Below are 27,598 nucleotides of genomic sequence, written 5' to 3' on the forward strand. Positions count from 1 at the left end.
TCTCAGTCGCCTCCTGGAGATTTTGTTTCTAAGTGATAAAAGCTTAAGCATGCTCCGGAAATCTGTAGCTCAGGTGCCTGTGTCCTCACTGGGCTCATTTTTAAAGTCAGTCCATAGATAATATTCTTACGGGCTTGCTAGATGATTCAGATAAGCTCAGTTTGTTTAGTAGAGGCTAATGCCCTCTTATTCTTGTTTCCTTTTGTTAATTCTGCAAAGATAATATATTCTCAATTATGTATTCTTCCTACTACAAAAAAGGATTTGAGAGTAGAGATCAGTCTTTGTCAGGATGCTACTTAGTATTCGTATCACTGTTCATCACAAGGAGTGATGTGTGCAGGATGTACTGGGCCTGGGTACTGCTCCCACAGAGCAGTCCAAGGAGGAGAAACACCGAGCGGAGCTGGGCTCTGGAGGTCATCCTCAGTCTCTGTCTCCATGTGGCCCCTGGTTCTGTGTAGGATGCAAAGAGCCAATCAGAGAGACAAGCAGGATGCTCAGGCTCTTTAGTGCCACTGCTGTTCACCCTCTGTGCTCACACCACAGCTCAAACTGTCAGCCACCCTCCAAATCATATCACCACGCACTGGCCTACTGGGCCTGCAGGCACAAAAAGCCTCACACTCATGGGTGAAAGGGTGACCGGCTTGCTTTAGTGCAGATTTTGCTGCAACTGATTCCCTGGCGCCTAACTTAACCCACTATGCATCTCGTCACTAGCAGGAAACTAAAAGCCTGGCAGCCAAGACATCCCTGGATGGGAAGCCCTTGCTGAAGCATTTGCCACTGCAGCAGGCTAACTGCTGCCAGAAATGAAAACAATCCACTGAGGACACAAAGCAGGTCTGGAAGCGAGCCTGTTAGGACAGCGTTTTATACTCATAAGCCCTTCCTTGGGGCAGTAACCACGGCCTCTGTATCTCAAGATAATCAACACTCATTTCAAACAAACAAACAAGGATCTGTACAAGTCTTTTACAAGTAAATATATCACAGCTCAGGAAATAAATCTACTAGCTTCTCATTAAGCTCTATCACATGAAAGCAACAGGCACACAGAAGATGGGACTTTTCCTCTTCTTTCCCACTCCTTCCTACCTCCACACACACACACTCTCTCCCCCTTACAAAGTGCCAATGAGGCAGTACCAAACAGTTACTATTTTGGTTATTAGAGAACATAAGAAACACCCAATCCCAGTAAAAAGCATTAGAAATAGCCAGGCCCTTCCTTTCTCTCTCCCACAATATCAGTTCAAAAAAGCTTATACATAAAATTCTCTCTAAAAAGAGGGATCAGAGAAGCACTGATGAAGGCCAGCAAGCACACAGTGGGCCACAGCTGAAGTCATTCATTGCGTGTTCCGTGCTGAGTCCAGGTCTTCAAAAACTACACTCTCATGGATTAGACAAACAGGCGACCACAGGATAAGAGGAAGGGAGGTCACTAGCATTAAACAGATAGAAGAAAGATTAAAACGAGTCCCAAGGATAAGAAATCAACAAGTGTATAAATGGGACCTCTCATTGAAATCTTGTTCAAGGAGTTGAGTGGTCAAAGAGATGGCAGAGAAAAGGCGAAAGAACCTGCAAAGGGATAACCTCTGTGCCTTGCACAAAGCCATGCCCCCAGTATAGTCAATATCTATTCAGGCAAGAGCTGAAGGGCTGGACTGCAATTTAGAACTATAAACAGTGAGCAGATTAACTGACAGGGCCCATATGTTTATAATTGCACCAAGATTTTATCAGAAACCATTTTTCTCTTCATAATTTGTATCCCCACAAACTAGTAGGTTCTTTTTATTTTTCATTCATTCATCCGCTTTCTATCAAACTCCCTCCAGTCATGCTTCATTCCCCCCAGTGTATCAAAACCACTCTTGTCAAGGTCAAGGATGACTCCCCACAATGTCAAATCCAATAGTTAATTCTCTGCTCTCATTTTATGTGACTTACCAGCAACACTGGACACAGTTGCTCCCTCTTGCTTCACTTGTATCCCAGGGCACTACACTCTGGTTTTCCTTCTTATTATAGTACAGGCCTCTTCCTTCCAATCTCCTGGATAGTTTTCTTCATCTTCCTGACTTCTTAGCATTGGAGTGTCCCAGGGCTCAGTTCTTGGACTCCTTCTCTTCATTTCCCACAGTCTTCTTGTGGCTCTCATCTCATCTCATGGATCTGAACGTCCTCTTCATGCCGATAGCACCTACATTCACCTCTACACCCTGGCCCTCCTCTGGAACCTGTGCATCCTACTGCCTACTCAACATCTCCACTCGGATGTCTAACACGCTAACATGTCCAGAACTGAATTTCTACCTTCCCCTCCAAACCTGCTCCATTAACGACCTTCCTCAGCTCAGTTACGGGCAACTCCAAGCTTCTAGTGCTTGGGCCAAAAATCTTGGAATTATGCACAATTGCTTTCTTACTCTCACACCTCATGTCTGCAGCAAATGAAATGGAAGTAAAATCCCTGTGGCCTTAGAGATTTATACTGGGGGTAGAGGGAGGGAGAAAATGAAAAGTAAAGTTTATAGCCTAGTAGCCAGTGCTAAGAAAGTAGGGTTGGTCAGTGGAAGATTGAGCCTGTACAAGAGGAGGAACACCTTCTCCTCCCAAGTCAGGTAAGAAAAGATGCTGGTAAACGTGGAGGTGGAAACAGACCTTAAGCTTGCCTCCATAATCAACTCGGGGTGAGAAAAGATAGGTGAGGCTACCCTCCAAGTGAGAGGGTGAAAAGGGAGCAGGGGTAGGGTCAGAATAGAGCAGAGTTACAAAGATTACAATATAGAAATAGCACAACCCAAGATGAAAGAAGACAGAGCCCTCCAGGCACCGCTTAGGGCCCCGCTGACACTGGACACTTGGTGGTTGTGAATTCCCTCCAGCGGCACTTACACGCCAGGGCACAGGAGGAGACTGGTGGGATGATCTGGGCTTGGGTTTTGTAGTGTGGTGCGGCAGAAGGACAAAGGGTAAGAGAGTAGAAGGTACTGGCGAGAGTGACTGAAATGATGATAATGGGATCTAGATTAACTAGCGAGAAACGTGAAGTCAAGAAGCTACTAATAACGCAGAAGAATACAGAGGAACAAATAGACAGAATGTCTTGAAGAGCCTAGAGAAGAGCAGAGTGGGAAGAAAGGAGGGAGCAAGGCTAGACTTCATGACCAGACAGTAGGTAAACACTAGTTTCCCCATAATCTCAGTTATCCCATGCGGGGTGAATCACACAATCTAGGAGGGAAAGTCTCCATGTGATGCTGATGCGTGCAGTGAAAAATGATCTGGCTTGCGGTTGCTAGGAAGAGGACCTGGTCTCACTCCCCTTTGTTCAGAAGCTGCACATCTGCTTGCCTGTTGTATCAGGAGACCAAAACCACACCAATTATTTTAACAGAGATAACTTGATATAAATTACTGTTAACTACATAGTGAAGAGGTGACTGCACAAAAGGGGGACACTGAGATGCCACAGAGACACTAACTACAGGAAGCAGCTACCCCTCTTCAGAATGGGAAATAGAGACAAGGGATTATTAAAACTTAGAACCTTGAAGGAGGTGCCCTGTGGAGCTGGGAGTCAAACCTGTGAGGACCGGACGCCGCTCAGCTGGTGCTGGTGTTCAGGAACTTGGCAGGACCTCGCAGAGCTGGGGCTCAAGCCTCTGAAGGAGGCCCCAGCTGATGGAGCTGCGCTCTTGGAGTGGGAAGATGACGCTGATTCTACAGTATGGAAGAACTGCCAACTGGAATCAACTCCTCCCTCAGGAATTAACTGGCACAACTGGGCTGGAGAATGGTGGCTGTGCCATCACTGTTAGGGACAGGAAGCAAACGAGAGGAGCAGACCCCTGCTTCCCTCCTCCAGGTTCCAGTCGCTCACGTGCCCACTATTGGTGACACCTGACTAAAGCTGGCCGGCAAAGGAGAAACGTGGTTTGCAGTCTCATTATGAAGCAGAGTGGGGAAGGTGCGCTGGGAGCTGACAGAGCACAGCTTCCCAACCAGCTGACCAGAAGTCTAGCCTGTCACCTCTCCCAGCTGTGGCCAGTCACCTCACTGGCAGTCCTGAAGTCCCTCATCAAAGGACAAACTAAAGGCTCTAAAATCAAATGGAGACCGCTACAGATCTACTGCTATAATGTAAAGGACAAGCTGATTTTCAATTTTGATTTTTTTTTTTGAGGAAGATTAGCCGTGAGCTAACATCTGCCACCAATCCTCCTCTTTTTGCTGAGGAAGATTGGCCCTGAGCTAACATCTGTGCTCATCTTCCTCTACTTTATATGTGGGACGCCTGCCAAGGCATGGCCCAGTAAGTGGTGTGCAGGTCCGCACATGGGTTCCAAACTGGCGAACTCTGGGATGCTGAAGCAGAGCGTGTGAACTTAACTGCTATGCCACAGGGCTGACCCCAATTTTCAACTTTTAGATTAAAAAATTTATAAAGGACGAAAAAAACACATGTACCTTTTTTGGCCCATGTTAGTATAACATGAGTCACTGTCTTAGAAGAAATTGTGGTAATAACAAGTCAAAGGATATCAAGATACTTTTTCCCAAAATGATGAAATCACAATCAGATATTTTCTCAAGAGCTATCTTTCACACATCTACAATAGATACTTGGAAGAGAGTTTATTCCTCTCAAAGTCAGTTCTTACTCTGACGAAGATTTGGGACTAACAGAAGAGAGGAACAAGAGCTAGATGCTTCTATCCAATAAACTGGGTGACGAGAATCTCCACAGCACGCCAGAAGCACTCCTCTTGGCCTCTGCTCCAATCCCTGTTTGTCCTTGAACTGCCCTTAACGTCAGTTTGACTAGTGGCTTCTCTGCAGTCAAAATGACCTGGTGCCGATTTCCACAGAACTCATTCAAGTGAACGCTGTTGTACGTATTTACGTCTTAGTAGAAGGTGGCAGTCAGATCTTATTCCAGTTGAGGTAGATGTGACCTCACAGTACCATGACGTACTTGCCACAAGCCTCAATGACTTTGAAAGCCAAAAAATCTGAGAAATGTATATACTGCCTAGAGACTGAAATCAGCAGAATATATGAGAACACAACTACGGGAGGTTACCCAATATTGTTCTCAGAGAACACTAGGCTCAGAGGAAGGCAGCTGGAATGGTTAACTTTGTGTGTCAAAGGACTGGACTATGGGGTGCCCAGATGTCTGGTTAAAGATTATTCTGGGTGTGTCTGTGAGGGTGTTTCTGGAAAAGGTTACCATTTGTATTGGTGGACTGAGTAAAGCAGATTGCTCTCCCCAGTGTGGGTGGGCCTCATCTAATCTGTTGAAGGCCAGAATAGAGGAAAAGGCAGGGTAAAGGGAATTCACTCTCTCTGCCCGTCTACTTGAGCTGGAACATTGGTCTTCTCCTCCCTCAGACTGGGACTTACACCATCGGCTCTCCTGGGTCTCAAGCCTTTGGATTCAGACTGGAATTCATACCACTGGCTCTCCCAGGTCTCCAGCTCGCAAACAGCAGATCATGGAACTTCTCAGCCTCCATAATCACATGAGCCAATTCCTTATAATTAAATATATATATCTCCATCTCCTTCTGGTTCTGTTTCTCTGGAGAACCCTAACTAACAAAGCAGGTCAAGGTTTGTACAATGACTCCACAATGTCATCAAAGAACTGACCCTGCCATCTTTAGCATGTGTCTCTCACTATCAAGACTGCAGGATGGCTGCAAAGCATTTAAGCATCATGACTACTTTTCAGGAAAGAACAGAAAAAGGGCAAAATATGTCTGTCAGCTAAGTTTACCTCTTTCTCTTAGAAAAGCAATAGCTTTCCTGGAAGTACCATCCAACAGACTTCTATTCATATGTTATTGGCAGAACTATATCACACAACCAATCCTAACAGGTGCTAGGAGAGCAAGTAGTTTTTTTTGTTTGTTTTTTTCTTTGTTGTTTGAGGAAGATCAGCCCTGAGCTAACATCTGCGACCAATCCTCCTCTTTTTGCTGAGGAAGACTGGCCCTGAGCTCACATCCATGCCCATCTTCCTCTACTTTATATGTGGGACGCCTACCACAGCATGGCTTGCCAAGCAGTACCATGTCCACATCCAGGATCCAAACTGGCAAACCCCGGGCCGCCAAAGTGGAACACGGGAACTTAACTGCTGCGTCACCGGGTCGGCCCAGAGAGCAAGTAGTTTTAACTGCACACACTGCAGCTCTGAACAAATAAGGCTTCTATTAGCAAAGAAGAGGAGAATGAAAATAGTGTAAACAACTAGCAGTGTCTACACCACACCCATGTGGCATATAAACTTGCACACTCAAAGAATAAAAATAAAACCGGCCAAGTCTTAAATGAAATAATCATCTAATAAAACTAAAGTGTAACACAAATACAAAAACTCACATAATTTCCTCTTCTCTCAAATCCTATACTCTTAGGCATGCCACTATGATGACATCATTAAACAAAAGAAAAATTACATTATTTAAGATTGACATATGATTTGATTTTTATAAAATCTATCTGGCAAAGATAGCTGACAAAGGTTATATCAATATCTGAGCTAGTTACAAGATTATTTCCCCTTTGTATAAAAAGTAACCTAGCACACAAACAAGTCATAGAGTGGGAGCATTTGTAACACATATATCTAACAAACGACTCACAGACAGAATATATAAAGAACTATAAATCAGTAAAAAAAAAAATGCAGGCAATTCAATTTAATTATGGACAAAAATAAACTCTTAAACAGGAAATTCATAAAAGATAGCGTCCAAAGGCCAGTAGCATATAAAAAAGGTGCTCAGGGGGCTGGCCCCATGGCTTAGTGGTTAAGTTCAGCACGCTCCACTTCGGTGGCCCACTGCTCATGGGTTCAGATATTGGGCACAGACCTACAATACTTGTCAGCCATGCTGTGGCAGTGACCCACCTATAAAGTGAAGGAAGACTGGCACAGATGTTAGCTCAAGGCTAATCTTCCTCAGGAAAAAAAAAAAGTGCTCAGCTTTCTTTGTCATCAGGGAAATACAAATTAAAGCCACAATGTGATAGGGGCTGGCCTGGTGGCATAGTGGTTAAGTCTGTGCACTCCACTTCGGCAGCCTGGGGTTTGCCGGTTTGGATCCTGGGCACAGACCTACACACCGCTCATTAAGCCATGCTGAGCCAGCACCCCACAGAGAACTAGAAGGACCTACAACTAGGATATACAACTACGTACTGGGGCTTTGGGAGGGGGAAAAAAGAGGAAGATTGGCAAGAGATATTACTTCAGGGCCAATCTTCCTCACACACACACAAATAATTTTAAAAAAAAGCTACAATGTGATACCATCTTACCCCACCAGAAGGGCTAAATGCCAATGACAGAGGATTTATCAAGTGTGGCCAGGACGTGGAATACCTGGAATGCTCAAATCCTGCTTGTGGGAGTGTAAACTGGTACAAGCCCTTTGGAAATCTCTTTGACAGTATCTTCCATAGCTAATATATGCATATCATATGTCCTAGAAATTTCTCATTTTGGTATATACCCTAAAGAAATTTATATTCACCAAAATACACATACACAGTGTTCATACAAAAATTGGAAACTCAAATCTCTACCAACAGTAGAATGGATAAACTGGGATACAGCAAGAAGAATGAATGAACCACAACTACACACAAGGATGAATATCAGAAACCATAAGAAATCAAATATAAAAGAAGTCAAGAAAACTGTTTGACTCCATTTATAAATGAGCTAATTAAAAAACAGGCAAGACAGGGGCCAGCCCAGTGGCATAGTGGTTAAGTTCACACCTTCCGCCTCAGTGGTTGAGAGTTCGCAGGTTTGGATCCCAGACACAGACCTACACACTGTTCATCAGCCATGCTGTGGCGGCGTCCCACATACAAAATTCAGGAAGACTGGCAGACATGTTAGCTCAGGGCCAATCTTCCTGACAAAGAAAACCCCCAAAACAGGCAAAACTAATCTATGTGGGGAATGATTACTAACAGGCATGGGGTTTCTTTTTGGGGTGATGAAAATGTCCTAAACTTTGATTGTGGTGATGGTTACATAACTCTGTGAATATTCTAAAACGATTATATATTTTGGGTGAATTTTATTGTATGTTTATTATATATCAATGAAGTTGGTTCTAAAAATGATATTAGAAACCAGGACCATGGTTGTGACTAGGGATGTGAAGGGATTTCTGGGGTTTTAATAACATTATCTTCCCTGACTTGGGTGCTAGTTACTATGAGAGATATTCACTCTTAAAAGTATTTCATGATATGGTACTCTTCTGATTTGTGCATTCTTCTATATATATGTTACACTTCAATTAAAAATTTACATTAAAAGAAACGTAACCTAGCCCTACCTGAGTCCTGGGAAATGATCTTCAGAGGGCTGAACAAACCCTGTCCAGATATTTGATGCTCAACACTGGACTCCTTATATCTCTCTCTGTCTCAACCCTCTCTCAGACTTTAACTGACCTCCCACGTATTTTATACTACTTTGCTTAATCTTGCTTTACACAATTTACAGCCAGCCTACAATGGTCACCTATCCATGCTGCCAATTTGCTTACAGATGGTGTATATGCTCCTTGTTTTGGTTATCCTTCTTTCCCTCTATGGACAAATCTCTTCAATTGAAACCTAAGAATTATTGCTTCAGAAATATTTAAACTTTGAAGTACTCAAGGTTTTATAATCTCCTAAATTTCAGACTAACTTTGAGAGCTGAGTGTTATCTCTGTATCTCTATATTAAAAAACTAAACAGAAGTAGAGTCCTTTTGCCTTGAATTCATCTACCAGGTCATCTCCTTCCTTCACTCTGCTGATGGTTCCTGTTAATCAGCGGTTTTCAAACTGCTGGTCCTAACAACAGGAATGGGTTGTAAACAAATTCAAAGCGTCACAACCAGCATATCTTTTTAAAGAACACAACAGAAAAGTACGTCCCCGTGCTTGTGTTTCAGTTGCACATGCATATATGTATGCAATACTGGGTTTCTGTGAGTTTGTTACTGTTTACTATGAGTAATAGGCAAAAAGTTTCAAAAGCTACAGATTTAACTCTCCTAGTTCCCAGGAGGGCAGAAGCTCTAAGCCAGGCTCAGACGGCAACACTAATGGTCCACAATTTCTCCTCAATCTTAAGGGAAGAGCAGGCTAAGAGCAAAGGGCATGTGGTTTTGGCAAGTTGTAAAACTGGGAGTTCGGAAAGGCAAGGAGAGCAGACTGTGCAAATGACTCAACTGTTGAGTGTCCTGGTAGGAAGCTCAGTGAAGGGATCTGAGATCACCACAACACTCAGAAAGGAGCTCAAAACTTCTTAGCCACTCTCCACAGTTAAAGTAGGTGTTACGTTTGAACGCTGTGAGAAAGAGTTGAGAAAGCTGACCATTATTTCAAAGCTGGTGCTTTAAGACAGGGAGGAGAGACTAAACAAAAGGAAATGGCCTAGTTAAATAGACTAACCATTACTGGCAACACAAGGACTAGTTTAAGCAAGTTACATAAAGTGCCCCAGAGTTTACAAAGGCGAAAAATAAGTAATCACTGTTTTCATAATGAACTGTTTTGGTAAACGTAAAAAACTTTTTTTTAATGAGCATGGTTCCAAAATCTTGAATGGGGTCAGCTCACACCACAGCTGCTATTGCTAGCCACACTGCATTCCTTCTAGTTATTCCATACCACCAGAACTTATTCTTAAATTTCAAAAGATTTTAAGGTTACTGTTAACCATTAAAGTACTAGTGTGTGATTGCAGTTCAGCCAATCTAGCTGCAGAGTCTGTGATGAAAACCAGTTGCCATAACAGTGTTCCCATAGTGACCCTCGGGGGACTGGAGCTGGCTCCTCACACTCTGGACAGCTGGAAACTCTTACATAAATATGCCGTGAGAAAGTGCTTTCAGTTCAAGACTCCCAATACGATTCCATACCATAAATTTCTATGGGATAAAGTTATTCTTCCAGGGGCTTCATGGGAGTATACGGGGGGTGGGTGGAGGAGCGAGGAGGCATAATCCATTAAGTTATGCTCTTCAGGATACTGAGACAAAGGAAACAGCCATGTGTCAACCTAATACTCCCCTTTCATGGAAACGGCCCCACTTAGTTCTACTACCCTTCCATGTTGAGAAGCACTGAAGAGGGTTATTGTATGGCTGAAAAGGAGCCAGTGATAGGAATCCTCAAACTCAAATCTACCAAAGACTCTGAAACGCTTTTCTTAGTCTTTCCCAAGCTGTTTACTTTCAGAATAAATTATTACTTTCAAATAAAAAAACACAGTTGTATTTCTAAAGTATTTACTGAGGTCAAATCCCAGAGCAATCTAAAGTGCTAGAGGAGGTCAGGAAATCACCAGAAGGAAGAACTTAACATTAAGATGTCGTGCTGCTATCAGTCCTACTTCCTATTCCTCCAAATTCCCACTGAGAGTTGAGGGCCGGCAGCAAATGCCCGAGTTCTGCCATGAGTGACAGCTGCCTTCCCAGCTCTGGTCTCTCAGGGCCTCCTCGTCTTCCTACAGGATCTGGACCGTCCTCTCTCTCCCTATGTGTCAATTATCTTTGGCCTCAGGTTTATTTTCCTAATTTTCCCCAAAGACTGAAATCACAGCCATGACTTCAAGACTACCACAGGCTCTGTGTCGCAACGCTGAAAAACACTCCCCATCTTTGCAGTTGGCAAGGACACTCCTAGAAAATGCAGTACTTACTTGAGGGAAAATCAGTGTTTTACTAAATTTGAACCCAGAAACACACAACTCCTTTGGAGAGGAGTCTAGGCAGGTGGGGAAGAAGAAAAGGAAGCATCGTTATTTCAGAATTGTGACTGATTTAAAAAGATATGCCTTTATTGTTTTAAAAATAGCTAAAAACAAAAATATGTCATAGCTGCTGAACTAAAATTTTCATGATTTGGAGAATGTGGGAGGTCATTTTTTTCTAATATCCACATGATTATGTGCAGTCATCTGAAGGTCTTTAATTTCAGGGAAATGGAGAACTTTTCTATGAGGGGACCTGCATCTTTGAACCTGCCTCCCTCTATCCAAGGCCCAAATGGTTAACGCTCACAGCACTGGAGAATGTGTTACAATTGTTTTTTTCAAACCAGCTGTCCATACTGGTCAATTTTAGAAGGTACTGGTGTCACACGATGCAGTTTCTTCATTATGTGGAATATTAACTGAGAGCAAATGGGAAGATAACAGGAAATTAACTATCATGCTGCGGTCTGACTGTGAATAAAGAAAAAGGAATTTGAGGAGTATCCATTCAACGATATTTATAAACAAGTCCCACACAACAAGACTACATAATGATAGGCTAGACTGTCGTCATATTTTATGGAAGACTGTCTCTCATTTGCCCTAGTAAGCTCCCCTAAGTTCTAACTAATTTAATCATGAGAAATGGTCTCCAAAGTAGGGAGTAGGGTGGGGAGTGAGCAACAATTCAGGACAGCAGGCTTAGGCCACCATCAAGTAAACGACCAGCAGAAACAATCAGATAGGCATGGCCATAGACCACAAGTGGCCAAAACTGGCTTTGAAGCCTTCCCAAGAGGGGCCAGGATAAGTGATTGTGAATTTACACCCACCTAACTCGGCTGACTCTAGCTCCCACCACATCCTCTGCCCTTCTAAACTCAAAACTGGCTGAAAGCGGAAGCAGTCATAGAGCCTAGATAGAATAAACGCGTAATAAATGTTTCCACTATCACTGTTGTTGCTGCTAATACCACTGTCAATGTTGTTTTCATTATGTGAGTACACACTGCCCCGACCACAGGATTCATCAAAGCTACTCTGGCTTCAACAAAGAACAAAGAAACAACTGCTACTTACTGAGCTCTTATTACTTGCCAGGCAGCATGCTGAGCATTTTATTTACTTAAATACAACAATGACTGAGCATTTTATTTACTTAAACTCAACAATGACGCTATGAGGTATGTACTACTATCACTACCATTCGCAGACAAGGGAACTGAGGCTTTGAAGGATTAAATTACTTGTTCATGGTCACACAGTTAGTGGGTGCAGAGCTGAAATCGGAAGCTAGGAAGTTCTCACTTCGGAGCCTCCGCTCTTCCCACCATCCGAATCCACTGCTCCACCTGGTCAGGACACCTTCTCTTTACCCACCTTCCTCTGTTAACCGAGTCCTCCAACTTCTAAAGCGCAGCGATTTGTCACAATTATCTGGGGATGACACTGTGCAAGATTCAGAAGAAGTCCTCATTTGTGGAGAATCAGACCCAGGGCCTACTGTCTCAGGCAGTGGCAACAGTGCTGGCACGCTTCTCTCCTGCTCGGCAGCATGAAGCTGGGAACAGCAGTCCACCACAGGTCTCACGAGGACGAAACTTGCAGGCAATCCTGTTCTAGAAAGAACCAGCACAACCAAAATGTCCCCATTCTTGGCTGGCTCGACAATCCATTTGCCCACCTTGAACCCTGATGCACTGGGGATACTTAAATTTGAATTTCTGTTGGTATAATATACCATCTTTGTTTTTCACACTTCTATTTCCTGTTAATTCTATCTGTCCCCAGAGATGACAAACACTAACATTTACACTCCTTAGAAGATAAAAGCAAGCTTTGAAACACAAGAAAAATACACTTAACAGTAATAACATTTACACTCAAATTCTATTGCAAGATGGCAAAAGTTCAGCAATATTTAAGGACTATAAAGTTTCATTAAATGGTTCCATATTTTTGTTGAAAGATATAAAAATATTTTCTATAAATATACATAAAAGACAAGGTGAAAATTACCTTATTTTACAGAAATAAAGTCCATCCTCAAACATTCCTTTTTAATCATCTAACTGCAACTTTCAATTCTAATGTGAAAAAGTCATTTTAAACTCCCTTCTTTGACTATTGCTACACACTTAAAATATAGGGAAAAGTCTTTAGAACTTAACTTTCTGGCTACTTAAAATAAAAGCAAGACAGAAAAGTCAGTTCACAGTCGGTTGTGATGTAAGAGCCAACACAGTTCTTAAGACCAAGAGTTGCATGAAGTAGAACTCAGAGATTAGAAACTCCATTTTTCTTCTTCCGTCATTCCTGTTGGTAATTCCAGAAGTCCGTACCGTGCTCCTTTAAGTTTCTCATTGTTATTTACACACCATACACCAATCTCATAGTGCATTGTACTCCACACACTTTGATGGATCTGTAGGAAAGTGCTTCTGGCAAATGGTCATTAACCTCTTCAATCCCTAAGAAAATAAGGAAGATAAAGGTTGGTTACAATATGGTTGAACTACTCTTCATCGCCCTTTTCTGGACTCACTCCAGTTTACCAATGTCTCCATTAAAATGTAGCAGTCCCCAACGATATCAATCAGATGTATACTTAGAGAAACGTTTATTCATGTGCACCGGGAGATATGTACAAGATGGTCATAGCAGCATTGTCCACAATAATAACAACATCAAAAGTACAAAAGAAATGCCCCAAATGTCCATCATAGGAAAAGATACAAATAAGCTTTAGTATGCTCACAAACGGAACACTTTACAGCAGTAAAAATGAATTAACGAGAGCGACATATAACAATTCAGCCATTCTCCACCAGGTTCCGATAGAGAATTAAGCCCCATTCCCTAGCCTAAAGCATTCATTGCATGTAACAAGACAGCTCACTTCTTAGGTATCTAAAAGGATGCTACATATGTACCATCCTTGAGAGAAATGAGAAAATAGGCGCTAAAAAAGGCACAAATCATCTTCTGTGTTCTATGGTCCAGATGAGGAACTCTGGTTGAGAACAACTGAGACACATGAATCCTAGAAACAATGTTGAATGTAAAAAGCAAGTGGCAAAAGGCTCCATACAGTATACTACCATTTTAATACAACTAAAACAACTTAAAAAATGATATGCTCCTTACAAATACACTCATAACATGGTAGAATTGTTTTTGAAAAAGCAAGGAAATGACAAATTCAGGATAATGGATACTTCTAGGGTAAAGGAGGAAAACACAGATTCCATGATCTTCAGAATGTTCTAGTTTTTAAACTAGGATTAAGGCCTTTAGATACTTGTTTTATTGTTTATTTCATAACTCACATGTTGCGTGTATTCTTTTGTATGCACCAAATACCTGATGATAAAAACATTTTATTATAATAGTAAAACGTGAGTACAACCTTCCCAGCGTGGCCTGGCCAACCCTGCAGAGTGCAGTGCTAGGACTACTGCACCACCTGTGCTCTGTACCTTGGGCGTCTGTTACCATGCGCCTTTGGTTCTTGTTAGAGAAACACAATACACACTGCTAATTCCCAGGATCTCACAAATTTCAAGTGCTTTCTTTCTCTTCTGCAATTTGGCCAGTTCTTATCCAGTCTATAATTTTATAGTGCTATTTTTAACTGATGACAAGAACTATCACTATTAAAATTCATTCTCTCTCTTTCAACTCATCCTTCAGTCTGCGATCTTATAAAATCCTGAGTTGGCATTTCATTTTCCGTTATTCCTCTAGTTTTCTCATCTGCTGCTGAACAAACATGCCAAGTCATTATCCAAATTCACAAACAGGCCAGGGACAAGGGCAGAAACCTGCCACATGCCACTAGAGATCTCTCCGGAACAATTCTAGGAAGAGTTTTGCAATCAGCAATGAATCCTATTCACTGTTTTATCTGCCAGACTACAAATTTCCTTGTTTACAAGGAAAGACTCTGTCAACCTGCTGTGGATGTAACACTGTATTAGAATACAGTAGAGCAACACTGATCAGTTATTAAACACATCAACCAAGAACAGCAGCACTTAATTTTAGTGATCTCCAAAGCAGTTCTTGGCACAAAGTATTTTAAAGTTTCGCACCTTGGGTTCACAAAAATGAAAACTACCCAGTTCCTATCACAATAACAAGAACAATAAAATCCTATCACGGGCCAAAGGTTGACTATGTTCAAGCCTAGATGAGATACTCAATATGGAAATGTATATAGCACACTGCCTGGTACTCATGTAGTGTTCCTCCAAAATTCACTTTACTCAAAATGATACAATGAAATATCATCTACTCTTAAAAGAAGAAAGAGCTTCATGACCTAGTGGGAAAAGCAGAGTATGCGGCTATAGACAGCCCAACAACAGACAGCACATCTGGAAGTCTGGGGAGCAAGGGGAAAAAGCCATCTGGAAATGCCCACTGATGTCACAGGTACCAAAAACAACATCAAGCACTTGGAACTCTCACTCGATAGTCACCTAAGTACTCAAACAGCTCTTAAGCTCAGTGAAATCAACAAACAGAAAACAAACAACAACAAGAAAAGTCCCTGCAAAATCTCTTTGGTCTCAGAGTAAGTAGGCAACACAAATATAAATTACTTCTGCGAACTGAGCTATAATCTAAGAGATTCAACCTCAGGGAAACATGAGGTTTCCAACATTTTACATAAAGTCCTTTGTGGATTCAAAGATTGTCCATATTAGGCTATCTAAGAATTAGGAGTGTGGAGGGGGGTTATCTTTCAGCTAATTTCCAAGAAGACGTTTACAAAGAAACACCATGTAATTTGCTTTGCTCCTCACATTTTTTTGTTCCCTGTGCTAATCAGGTATTTGCTTTAAAATAAAGACCATTCCTTCTCATAGTCCAGCTTCTCCTGCTGTGAATTCTAATCATGTGTATGCAGAATTGTGACCTGCAGCCATGGAAATATATATGATATCACTAACTTGGCATCTTAAGTTTCCTGAAGGAATAGGTGAGAAGAGAGGCAAAGCTAAGAAAGAGAACACTCTGATGAAATATAAATAGCTTTAATCAGCAGCAAAACATGGCAAGAATTATTATGAGCAAATAAAAGAGAAACTGACGTGAAACCTGCTGGAGGGAATTCTTATAAGAACTGGAATCTTAGGTGTTTGCTCCTTATAGAAGATATTTGTGACGCTTATTTACCCTCACTAAGCAGATTCTATGATTTAAAAATAAATACTAGTATCCTGTCTGAAACCTTAGCTGCCAAAAGGCTGTGAAACTCAATAGTCCGAGTCGTAAATAGTTACCGAGGAACCTTACAATAAATTTTTGCAATGAGGCTTGATAGTACACAGCACAGATTTTTAAAGAGGCATAATCTCAGGATAGCATATGGTTATTTTCCAAATAGAAACAAATCTTTTCAATTAGATCCCTCAGGATTTGGGCTTCAAATTGCTTGTGGATGCTTAAGCCAGTAAGACAATGAGCTGCTTAGCTTAGTTTATTGGAAATAGTTTCTTCAAAACTGATGGTATTTTAAAATATATTTTAAATATATTTATATATATTTTAAGTATATATATCCCAAGCACACTAGGGAACCACTGTGGGGCTCTGAGCAGGAGAGCAGCATATCTGGTTTGTATTTTCACTGGATCATTCTGGGTGCTGTGCAGATACCAAACTGAAGAGGGACAGGGAGAGAAGCTCAGAGACCAGAGGAGACACTGCAACAATCAGAGAGAGGGAGGTGGCTGGACCCGGAGGCCAGCAGTGGAGGTGGTGAGAAGGGGTCAGACTCCAGATATACTCTGAGTCAGACCATCGAGGTTCGCTGACAGATGGGATCTGGGCTGGGGCAGAAAGAGAAAAGCCAAGGATAATTCTGTTTTATGTGTATGTTGTTATAAAGAAAACTCACACAGCTCTTACATCAAATAATAGCAGTCCTGTGCCTCACCCTTTCTAATCCCTAATTCTAGCGCCCCCGAGGCAACCACTTAAATCTCCTAAGCGTTTTTTCTGGTTATTTATTGACATATTTCTAAATATATACTGATAGTGCTTGATTTTTATCGGTCAGATATTATCTACTGACTTGCTACTATGAAAGCTGAGGATTTAACTCTCTTACACCATGCCTATCAGCCCCACATGTGCACGCAAACACTCAAACACACTTTCTCTTCCCCCATCCTCCCCAAATCAGAATTCTTAGCGAACTCAATATCCAGGATTTACCTCATAATGTCTGCACAAATAGTGTTCAAAGCAGAACCACATGGCGTATATTATGACATCTCCTCTCATAAATATTTTTCCCCATCTTTTTGCTTTTCTGTGTGGATATCACCAATTCACTCTCCAACAGTGAGACTACTCTCAATATGACCAAACACATCAGGTGATATATCTGTCCCATTTTTTCCCTCGAGCCCTCTGCCTGTCTATTCAATCTAGACCAACTGAATTCCAGACCTCGTCATACCGCTACCATCCTAGAGCATCCCTTCACCCTCAACCTGGGAATTCCTTTTATCCCCTCCTGTGCTGATCTCGTTTCCTGGATCTCTTTCGTTTCTTTCCCTTATTTTGGTGGAGTCCATCTTCAAGTAGAGGCAATATAACATAGTGGAGTAAGACTACCCAGGTTCAAACCCCAATTCCACCACTTACTAGCTGTGTGACCTTGGGAACTTCTCTATGCCTCAGTTTCCTCCTGTAAAACAGAAATCATGTAACCTCATATTGTTGCTCTAAAAAGTGAAGTGAAGCAGATACTAAGCACTATATAAGTGTAGCTATGATGATGAGATGATTCCAGTGAATAGGTAGCTGAGAGGTCACGTTTTTGAGACTTGACTTGTCTGAAAATATTGCTAGCCTATACTCACACCTGAGTGACAGTTCGGATGAGAACAGGATCTAAGTTGGAAATTGTTTCCCTCGCTATTGCAAAGGTACTGCCCCACTGTCTTCCAGCTTCTGGTACTACTGATGAGAAGAATGACGGCATTTTAACCCCTGAGCCTTTGTAAGTGATCTGTTTCTTGTCTCTAGAAGCATTTAAAATCTCTTTATCCTTACCCTCCAGTATTTCATTATAGTGTACCTTGACGTGAGATCTTTCCTATTCATTTGCTATGTGTTCAGTGAACCCTTCTTTTCATTCTAGAAACTCATGTCCTTCAGCTCGGGGAAGTGTTCCTGCATTCATTCTTTATTTCTTACCCTCCAATTTCTCCATTCTCCTTTTTCTGGAATTTGAATAGTAGTTGCAAACCTTATAGACTGACTCCCTCATTCTCTTATTTTTCCTACTTTCACGATTTCTTCAATTTTATCTTCTAACCCTTTTATTTAATGTTTAAGTTTCTGCTACAACGTTTTAAGAGCTCCTTTTGATTCCCTCTCTTTTTGTGCATACTGTTCTTATTTCATGTCTACAACCTTATCTAAGGATATTAATTATAGGTTTTCATTGAAGAGGTTTTTTCTGTTCCCTATAACTCTGTTTCTCTGAACTCTTTTTCTGTTTTTGTTCTGGTCTCTCTCTTTCATGTTGGAAACTTTCTCTAAATGTGTGAGGATCCGAGGTGAACATTCATTTTTATGAGTAAAGCACTAAAGAGTTAAAGGAAACTCCCTGAATGGCAGGGCTTGTCAAGGGAACTTCATTTTAGGACAATATGGCAGAAAGCTGGTTTTTTCACTGGAGGAATACTAAATGTTAGTAGCTGTAGATCTTTTCTCTTGGGTCAGTTTCTCAGGGAAGTTTCCTCCAATTTCCTGACCAGGAGTAAAAGCCTGGCTGCCAGCGTCAGAGGAACCAGTGGAGAACAGGAACTAGACGTTTCGTTTGTCAATACACAGACTTTCACTAAAGTCTCCTGTTTTCACTACGGCATCTCACTTTTCCTGAGCAGCATAAATCCCTCAGAAAATTAACCTGTTTTCCGCTAGAGTGGGAGAAGGGCAGGAGGGCCCACTTGTGCAGGGTGGTAGAAGGAACCTCTGGACCACTTCTCCCTTGTGTGCAGCCCCATCCTGTGGTCTGGCCTTTTAGAAGTGCCTAATAGCCCCACATCCTGAGCCTTTCCAGAGTCTACAGTGGAAACTGAGGGGCTCCTTAATGACTTCCTCCCCATATAATATTTAACTAAATTCATTTTTTTAAATCAGTATGTTTCTAGGAAAATATTCTGCATTTAAAAGTCTAATTGACGTACTCTACACTTAAAAATGGTTAATATGATAAATTTTATGTGCATTTACTACAATTTTTTAAAAAAAATCAAATTGAAAGCATTACAGAATATTTTAGATAAAATGTAAAAATATCAAATACAGATACAGCTTGATGTATCACAGCATGTGATATAAGATACAAACCCTGGATAATGAGGGTTGTTTATATCCAGATATCAATGAAGCATTAAAACAATCAATCTGCATCCACTAGAAAAATTAGCAATTTTTTTATTATTGCAGAAAACAAAAACTTTTTAAAACCAAACCAAACTACCATCACAACTCTTTAGCTACATTTGCCTTTTCTTTTATAAACTATCATTAGTTAATAGGACTTGGGGAAAACATTTTTGTTTTTAAGTAATCTTTTTATTGAAGTATAAAGAAGACAATTTTATTCAATCAATTATTTCTGTATCTGTCACGAGTCTACACTATAAGACAGTCTTGAAGATGAAAGCACAGATTCATTTAGTGGCATACAGCCAAAGAATGTTCTTGAAGAATAAGGGATAAGTTGAGTGACATTTTATACCTAGCTATTTAAAATTCTGTCAATGAGCTGCCAAAGTTCTCACAAAGGAATGAATTAACATGAGATACTTTATCTTAACTTCAAACTAAAGGAATAACTCATTTGACCTGAAATGTGATGTTCAAAAAAATTTGTACTTAACTATTAAAAGTTAATTTCCACAATTTCATATAATATCAACAGTCATGCATAAAAATGCCAATTCTTCAAAAATTGTCTACAGGAATTCTTTTCACATACGTATATCATTAAAATTGAATTCATCTAAGTAACTCATTCTAGACTGCTAAACAACTGAACTGGATCAAGCTACTTGGAATGATGGCAGATAAGGGTAATTCCATACTGCTTGTAATGAAAAGTCCCGTTGCAAGTATTAAATGTATAAAGTTTTCAGCATCTGCAGGACTTAATGGAATATTAAAGAGAACTGATAACTTGGGACTAACTCAATTTGCTTTTAGAACTAGTTTATGGTAAGAAATAGAGAGCTGCTCTCATTTTTTATTTATCTGAACGTTTGTTTTCTATAGGAGAATATATTTCCAGTTTAAAGATTCATCATTTCACAGAAAGTAACAAAAGAAATTACAAGTAATAACTCCATTTTGAAAACAGCACTTGCCTACTTAGGTAATTTAAGTAAAAATTTATGCCAAATGACCAATTTGGGGGAAGATTTCATTTATTTAACCCCCTTGCCTTCACAGTGCCAGGTGATCTCACTTTCTTAAGCTGAGAAATATAAGATTTAATACCCCAACTAAAATGTCTATTTACTATCAGTTAAGCTGACAGCTAAAAAGTAGCATGGCACAGTCCAGATCAGCATTCTTCAAAACGTGTACCTACTGAACACTGGTGCTCTGCGCTATTAAAAGGTGATGGATGTGAAAGATAAATGGTAGTAGTATCTTTCTCTAAAAATTTGTTTGTTTTTTTTTAAAAGATTTTATTTTTCCTTTTTCTCCCCAAAGCCCCCCAGTACATAGTTGTATAGGATTTTTTAGTTGTGGGTCCTTCTAGTTGTAGCATGTGGGATGCCACCTCAGCACGGCTTGATAAGCGGTGTCATGTCTGCGCTCAGGATCCAAACAGGTGAAACCCTGGGCCGCCGAAGCGGAGCGCACAAACTTAACCACTCGGCCACGAGACTGGCCCCCTAAAAATTTGTGTTAATATTCCAGGAAGTATTAAATGGGTAGACAGTTTGTCATCACAGGATAATGTGCCTTTAAGAAGTGGTTTATCACAGCAAGAATGCCAGGAGGTAGCACGAAGCCAGGGGACTCACAAACGTGTGACGGTACATGGGGACCATTTACCAATCAACCATGATGTTGTGTTTCCAATATATGGATCAAGTTGTGATCACTCACTGCAGTAACGAATGTTTCTGCGATAACACTTTTGGTAATATATTATAAATTTACAAACGTTTCATGAACAAATAAATTTGGCAAATGCTAGTACAGATGAAATATGCCAAAACCTGAAATATGGATTGAAATAACTGACAAAATGTTGTAATGATGCCTTTACTAGGGAATTTACAAACTTAAGGTTGCTAAAAACAACTTGCCAGAGAAGAACATTATAGGACATTTTGCCTTCCTTTAATAGTGAAAGCTTAAGAAAAATTATTTGGAATGAATGTTATCCCTTAATCTTCTAATCCCCAAAACAATCTGTATTGTTACACAGCACAGTGATCAATCTATACGTATCAGGGAGGATATCAGCAGGAAACAAGGGGCGCAGTCAGACTGCATAATCTGACAGGAGTTCCAAGGACTTTACAAAGGAGTGGGCAGGACTTGGACCAACAAGAAACAGCACAGCACCCCAGAGCTGGCAATACTGGGAAGCCGTAGCCAGCCTGTGTTGTAAAGGGGCATGGGAGGAGAGTGGGTACTGAAAGCCAGAGAGGGTAGCTGTGTGGAGAGAGCCACCTGAGAGAAACTACAGCCTTGGGTAGAGGGCTGCACTCAAGCCTCAGTGACTACAGGGAGGAAGCCAAGGAAATAAACACCCTAAACTTATTCTTCTCCCACCTACAAAATGCTTCCAGTCCCTCTCATTGCCTGCCCCAGTTGGAAGCCAGGAGCTTTTCAATATTCGTCACAAAAGCCAGGTTTCTGGGACATAAGACAAGGTGAGGAAGGGTGGCGAGTGGATGTGGAAGACAAAGAATCATCTGATGCCACTTTCAGCTTTTCTTTCTTTTCTTTTTTACCGACAAGTGAAGAATGCCCATGATGTGAACTTTTTCAAGAGATGTCTTGAAATGACTGAATTACTAAGTCTCCAAATAACAGAGCTGCCTATAATCTGTGTAAAGAAGCTTTATCTAAATCTGGGCCAAAAGTGACATCTGTATTTGGCAGAATGAACAAAGTTCTTGAAGTTACTACCACCAATTTAAATCTAACCCTGGATTTGAGGCTAGCTAATAAGCTATACAACTGGTCTTTGATCTGCATGGTGAGAAAATCCTCCCTGTGGTGTGTTTAATTTTTGTGAGAAAGAGAACACTTCAAACAACTTTCACAGTTTAAATTCTATAGAGGCTTGCACAAAACCCAAAGATGAAATCATGTTACAGTAAAGTAGCCCCTTAAATTGTTTTCTACTATGTTTCATAAAACACATATTTCTCAGCATTAATTGTAAATAAAAAAATTTTTCCATACATTGCAAGATTCCATTTAAATGACATCCAAGAACAGGCAAAATTAACCAATAACAACACAAGGCAGACTAGTGGCTACTTCTGACAAGAAGAGGATTTAAGCTGGGAAAAGACATAAAAGAACCGTTTGAGGTACTGCTAGAAATGTTCTAGAGATCTTGTTTTATGTCTTGATAAACATTACATCAATCAAGAATCTTTGAGCTGTACAATGACAATTAGTACACTTCACCTGCTACACTGTTTCTTGAGGTTTATTATATCTCAATGTAACATGAAAAAATTAGCCTATTAAATGACTTTCACAATTACCTCCTCAGCAAATACCTTAATGCAGACAAGCTTTGGGTTTATACATTCACCAGGGGTCAGCAGGCTATGGCCCACAGGCCACCAGCCTCTTTTATAAATGGCGTTTTACTGGAACACAGCCACTGGATGCTTTCACACTAGAACTGCAGGTTCAGTAATTGCGACAGAGACCTATGAAGGGCAAAATCTAAAATATTTACTACCTGATCCTTTAAAAAAAAGTGTGTCAAGACCTCATTTAAACTTCAAATAGTATATTTAAATTATCCCTTTTTAAGGATAATTCAAGTCAACGTCACCTAAATACCAAAGTAACAGTAGGGAAAGTCAAAAGACAGCTTAGTAAATTACTCGGTGAAGTATAATCAAAAATTTCATAAAACTCCTAAGGGGAGAGAGGGGCGGCATTCTTTTGCCTTGAGCTGCCCTATGGGTTTATTTTAAGATACAGATCAAAAACTGGCATTTTGTTTGGCCTTACAGAATGCAATTTTTTTTAATTTGGTGCTAATATTTTAAAAATAGAAGCATCCACTTTTTTCAAAAAAATTAAGATTTTTGGCATCTCACTAAAAGAAAACAAAGCAGAAGATTGAGCAATGCTGGAACCATATTCCTACAAGGTAACAACGAGCTAAAGTGACTCCAATAACCGTGCGGTGAAGCACTGCTTGACACTTCACACTGTGCTTGCACTGTCCACATCTCTTACAGCAGAGCTGAGAGGAAAAAAATAGTGCTTCTATCCATACCTATATGAAAAGTAGGAAAACAAATGACAGAGAGCAGATCCGGTGCTTCTTCACACTGAGCCCACTTGTTACCTGTCGTGGGCATGGGAGTTTGCGACCGTAGTTTAAGTAATGGCCTCTAGGGAAAATGGCAGAGAACAAGAGCAATTGAAGGACCAGAAAGGGCAGTAGTTACCTGGATGCTTGCAATAGCACGTGGCAGGGATCTCACCCGCATCTTCTAAAGCAGCCCTACTCCTATCTTGGGGCAACTCTGCCTGTTCAAAAGCTTCTTTGTACTATTTTTGCAACCTCGTGTGAGTCTATAATTATTTCAAAATAAAAAGTTTAAAGAATGATTAGAAATGTATCTTCCTTCCTCTACCTTAACTGGTCCTTAACTGTACGGGAGAAGACAATCCCTCTTCCACCAGAACGCTCTTCCATTTTCTATAGCTCTCGTGCCCAGATCCTTACCAAGAGTCTCCTTTCTCAAGGACCAGAAAAAGATCAAAACTATCATCTCTCTTGTCCTATAGAGTGTTCATTCAAACAGTAAATACTTATTGAGTGCTCACCATGAGTCAGGTACTGTTCTAGCCTCTGTGGATACAAAAGTAAACTATGTTCTTGCCTGGTGGAACTTACACTAAATTACGTCTAATGATGCAGCATAAGCTCTCATTGCTCAGATTGCTCAGACTGTATGCTCAAGAAACGATTACTAGATCCAAATTTCTTTATGATCATCCTTGCTAAAGATCATATTTTTAGAATCTGCCCCTTTCTTCAGTCTGTCAAGAACTTCTGGAATGGCAATTTCTTTTCCACCTTAACACACACCCTATCCCTTGTTTCTTGCTGTCTGTAAATCTGATAAATAATACCTCTCAACAGTTATCTAAATCAGTCATTAAAATGTTGAGTAGAACAGTACTGAGGTCACTAAGCACCCCGCAACATATCACTACCATCCACCCAAATAGACACGGATCCATTATTCAGTACTCCATGGCTTCCCTCACTCATCAAGCTGAGTCCACCCGATTGTATTATGACGTTTATATCTGTCCACGAGAATATTACTGGGTTTAGGCCAAACACTTTCCTAAGGTTCAAAGATAGCATGTTCACCAATTTTTCCTAATCACCTTGGGGAAAAAAGGAGAATTTTTTAAATGGGAAGGGAACAGTTAAAAAGGAAAAACAATGGAGGGAGGAAAGGTCATTATATAGCTTCCAAAATAAACCAGAAACCTTTAAAAATAAATGCTAGGTATATTTTTAAAAAGAAAATCAGTTTTATGGGGAGGTGGAAATCATGCCATTGTTTAAAAAAGAAAAGCTGTCTTTAAGACAATTTATCTAATTATATGAACTTTTATAAACACTATAGCTTTAGCCACAGGACAGTTGAACACAATTAGCAAATTTAATCATTGGAAATTGTTCTCTATTGTTAAAGGCAAACAACTTTTTTTTCCAACTAAAAGCTTTTTGCCTTCAATATGGTCACTGGTGGTTATTAAAAAATGGAAATGTCTTTGAAATTTCCACAAGTATATTTGAACTCCATAAATTCTACAATTTATATTAGGAAGTCAGGTTGAAATCATATTTTAAAATCTAATACATATGAATAAGGCACAAAGCGTGACACACAAATTAACATTCAGCACTTGGAACTGAAACACAAATAAAAAGATAATTCATGAATATGGTGATGACTGTTCTCTGGCACAAAATCTGAAAGCACTTTATGCATTTTGAGTGAATTTTACATTTTAAGTAAACTTCAGAGTATCATCTTCAAGCTTTAGAATTAACATTCAGCAAAAGTCGTTATACAGACACAACCTGGGATTTCTGACAATTTGGCAAAAGCCAGATTACAGTTGACGTTTTTGTTCCACTAAGAAGAAAAGCTGAACCCAACAACAGTGCAAACAAGTTACGTGAGGCATGCATAACTTTCATAAACTATAAACGTTTTAGGCCTATTTGTGTAGTAAAGTATTACTATACATTACTAAAAAGTATATTCATTAAAGCCAATTTTTACTATTCATACCTTTTTAGCCAGTAGATGTTAAATCTACCTTGAAAACAACAAAATGAGGTTTATTGCAAAAGACGCTGTTAGTTATTCTTCACTAAACTCCCAAAGCAAACTGCAGTTGTTTTAATTACACCAAGGTAATTAAACCGCACCACTGCACCCCGTCTTGCATCACACATGAAACGTCAAAGGGCTTATGTGACTCAGTCCAGATGCCCTAACGACAAGCACCTACAGAGAGTGACGGGCAGCCTTGCGTGCTGGGCCCCATTTGCTGTGATTCTTCACCTGCTCCCAAAACCTACAGTTTAGGAATTAGAGAATGCTAACCTCCAGAGCAATTTCTTTCCCTCCAAACTGCTTACCTGAATATATTTCCGCTGTGTTTCATCATTTAAGACATGTGCAACATGCTTGGAAAAAATCTTTTCCCGACCAGTTCTGGCATGGATACCAACCATAGTGACGCCAATGGGCCAAGGGGCATTTCCAATGGCCATCTGAAGATAAGCATCATTAGCCTAAAAAGAAAGTTTAAGAAGAGATCAAAAAAGTGAAAATACTGTGTTGGTCCAAACTTTTACTTCAAGTATTTCACAGCTCTTTACAATGTAACTTTCATCCTTCTCTTGAGCATGTTGAAAATATTACCATTCCCCTTATTCAAACAAAAGAAATTAAAATATGAGGTGACTGCCTGCCCTGCCCAGGACCACAAATGTCCCTGGAAAAACAGAAACCCAAGCTAACCTTGTGAGTAAAAAGACAAACATTCCTTTGCAGCCTTTGTGCACTGCAAAGTCACACATTCGGATCAGGAATTACCAGGCAGGTAACGTGATGCACTGACAGAAACCCTAGTTTGGGTCTCCTTTAGACCTAGTCTTCTCCATAGGTGGTCAGAGAGAAGATAGAGGCTAACTAGTTTTTCAAAATCCAACCCGAAACTAGATCCCCTGGCTGTGCAGCAGTGCTGACCTCCGAAAGCAGCGGGGGCCGTGTGCTGGGACCATCACACAGGGTCCACAGCAGATGTGTAAACAGAGACTAAATATCGGCCCTCAAGTCAAATAGCTGGAGGATGAGGTCGGTTCACTTTGCCCCCCGCAAACCTCCCACCTGCCAAGAACCTTAAAAGCTACAAAACCTGAAGACAGAAACCAATGAAGACAAATGGCTCTCTTTCTAAACCAAGCCTAGCTACCTGTGAGGAAGAAAAAGAAGAAAAACGAAACAGAAGTAAATTCTAAAAGACGCTGAGGGTAGCAGAGCGGCTTATATAGCCAGGCCTCAAAAAGTGATTTTATTTTTAAAAATCAAACACCAATGTGATTGCTATACAGAGTTGATTTAAAAAAAAAATGAGATACTACAAATAGGCTAACTTGAAGATTATTTACTACCCTGACGATAAATTTGAATGTGCTCTACTCAATTTTATAAAGCTTAATTTAAAAGGGGCACATATACATTTTTACTGCTGATTCTCATGTATTTAAATTTTAACATTGGATATTAACTGATAAAAATTCCATTATTTAGTTTCCCCAAATTTCCAAAAATACTTCCCAAATAGGTTATTAAAGTTTCTCGGTTCTTTCTGTAGTTTAGACAAAATAAGCTTTCACCTGATTCTCATATATGAGAATGAGAAAAGTAGCAAGAAGAAAGGCATGCACTCTAGTGGGCAAGTGATCTGACTGCTTTTTGTAGTGATGGTGACCTTATCCATCCATTCCAGTGCAACTGTCCTTAGTGAGAAGAACCATGCAACTAACAGAAACTATCCAGGAATAAAATTTATAGCCATGAAACAAAAACTTTTTGAGAAAACTAACTTGCTCTCATATGGAGGAGTAAGATCACTTCTTGAGCCTCTAATCCAGTAGACCACTCCTGGGTGCAGGAATGCCACAGTCCCTTCTTATGAACACAGACATGTGTGAGAGCACAGGAATAAGTAAGGTCATTCCTACTGTTCGGTCAGGGCCCCGTCTACTGCTCTGGAACGTCAGGGAACTCCTGCACTGAAATTCTCTACTCCTGCTCTCTCGGGAGGCACAGCTGCTGGAAGCCCCCCTCCTCAAACTGCTTATGGCCCGCCAAGCGGCGTCACATTTCCAATCTCCACGACTGGGGCAGCAGGCCCTTTTCTTACTCCCCTCTGCCAACTGCCAGCCCTCCATTCTCCCCTTCCTAAACTCTACCTCTGGAGCACCTGGACACCA

At 40.5% G+C, this 27,598-nt stretch overlaps 1 protein-coding gene across 2 annotated transcripts in view; it reads right to left on the reverse strand.

The window, feature by feature from the left end:
* Positions 1-11,883: 11,883 nt before the first annotated feature.
* Positions 11,884-27,598, reverse strand: part of PRPF18 (pre-mRNA processing factor 18) — a 46,175-nt gene continuing 30,460 nt past the window's right edge. For both annotated transcript variants that reach the window (XM_014855932.3, XM_014855931.3), the window contains 2 exons: positions 25,736-25,891; positions 11,884-13,274 (listed from right to left, as the gene is read on the reverse strand). In XM_014855932.3, the coding sequence (XP_014711418.3) occupies positions 13,194-13,274; positions 25,736-25,891 (237 nt within the window). In that variant the 3' untranslated portion in view covers positions 11,884-13,193. The remainder of the gene's footprint in view (positions 13,275-25,735; positions 25,892-27,598) is intronic.

Source organism: Equus asinus, chromosome 29 (assembly GCF_041296235.1).
Source record: "Equus asinus isolate D_3611 breed Donkey chromosome 29, EquAss-T2T_v2, whole genome shotgun sequence".
NCBI lineage: Eukaryota > Metazoa > Chordata > Mammalia > Perissodactyla > Equidae > Equus > Equus asinus.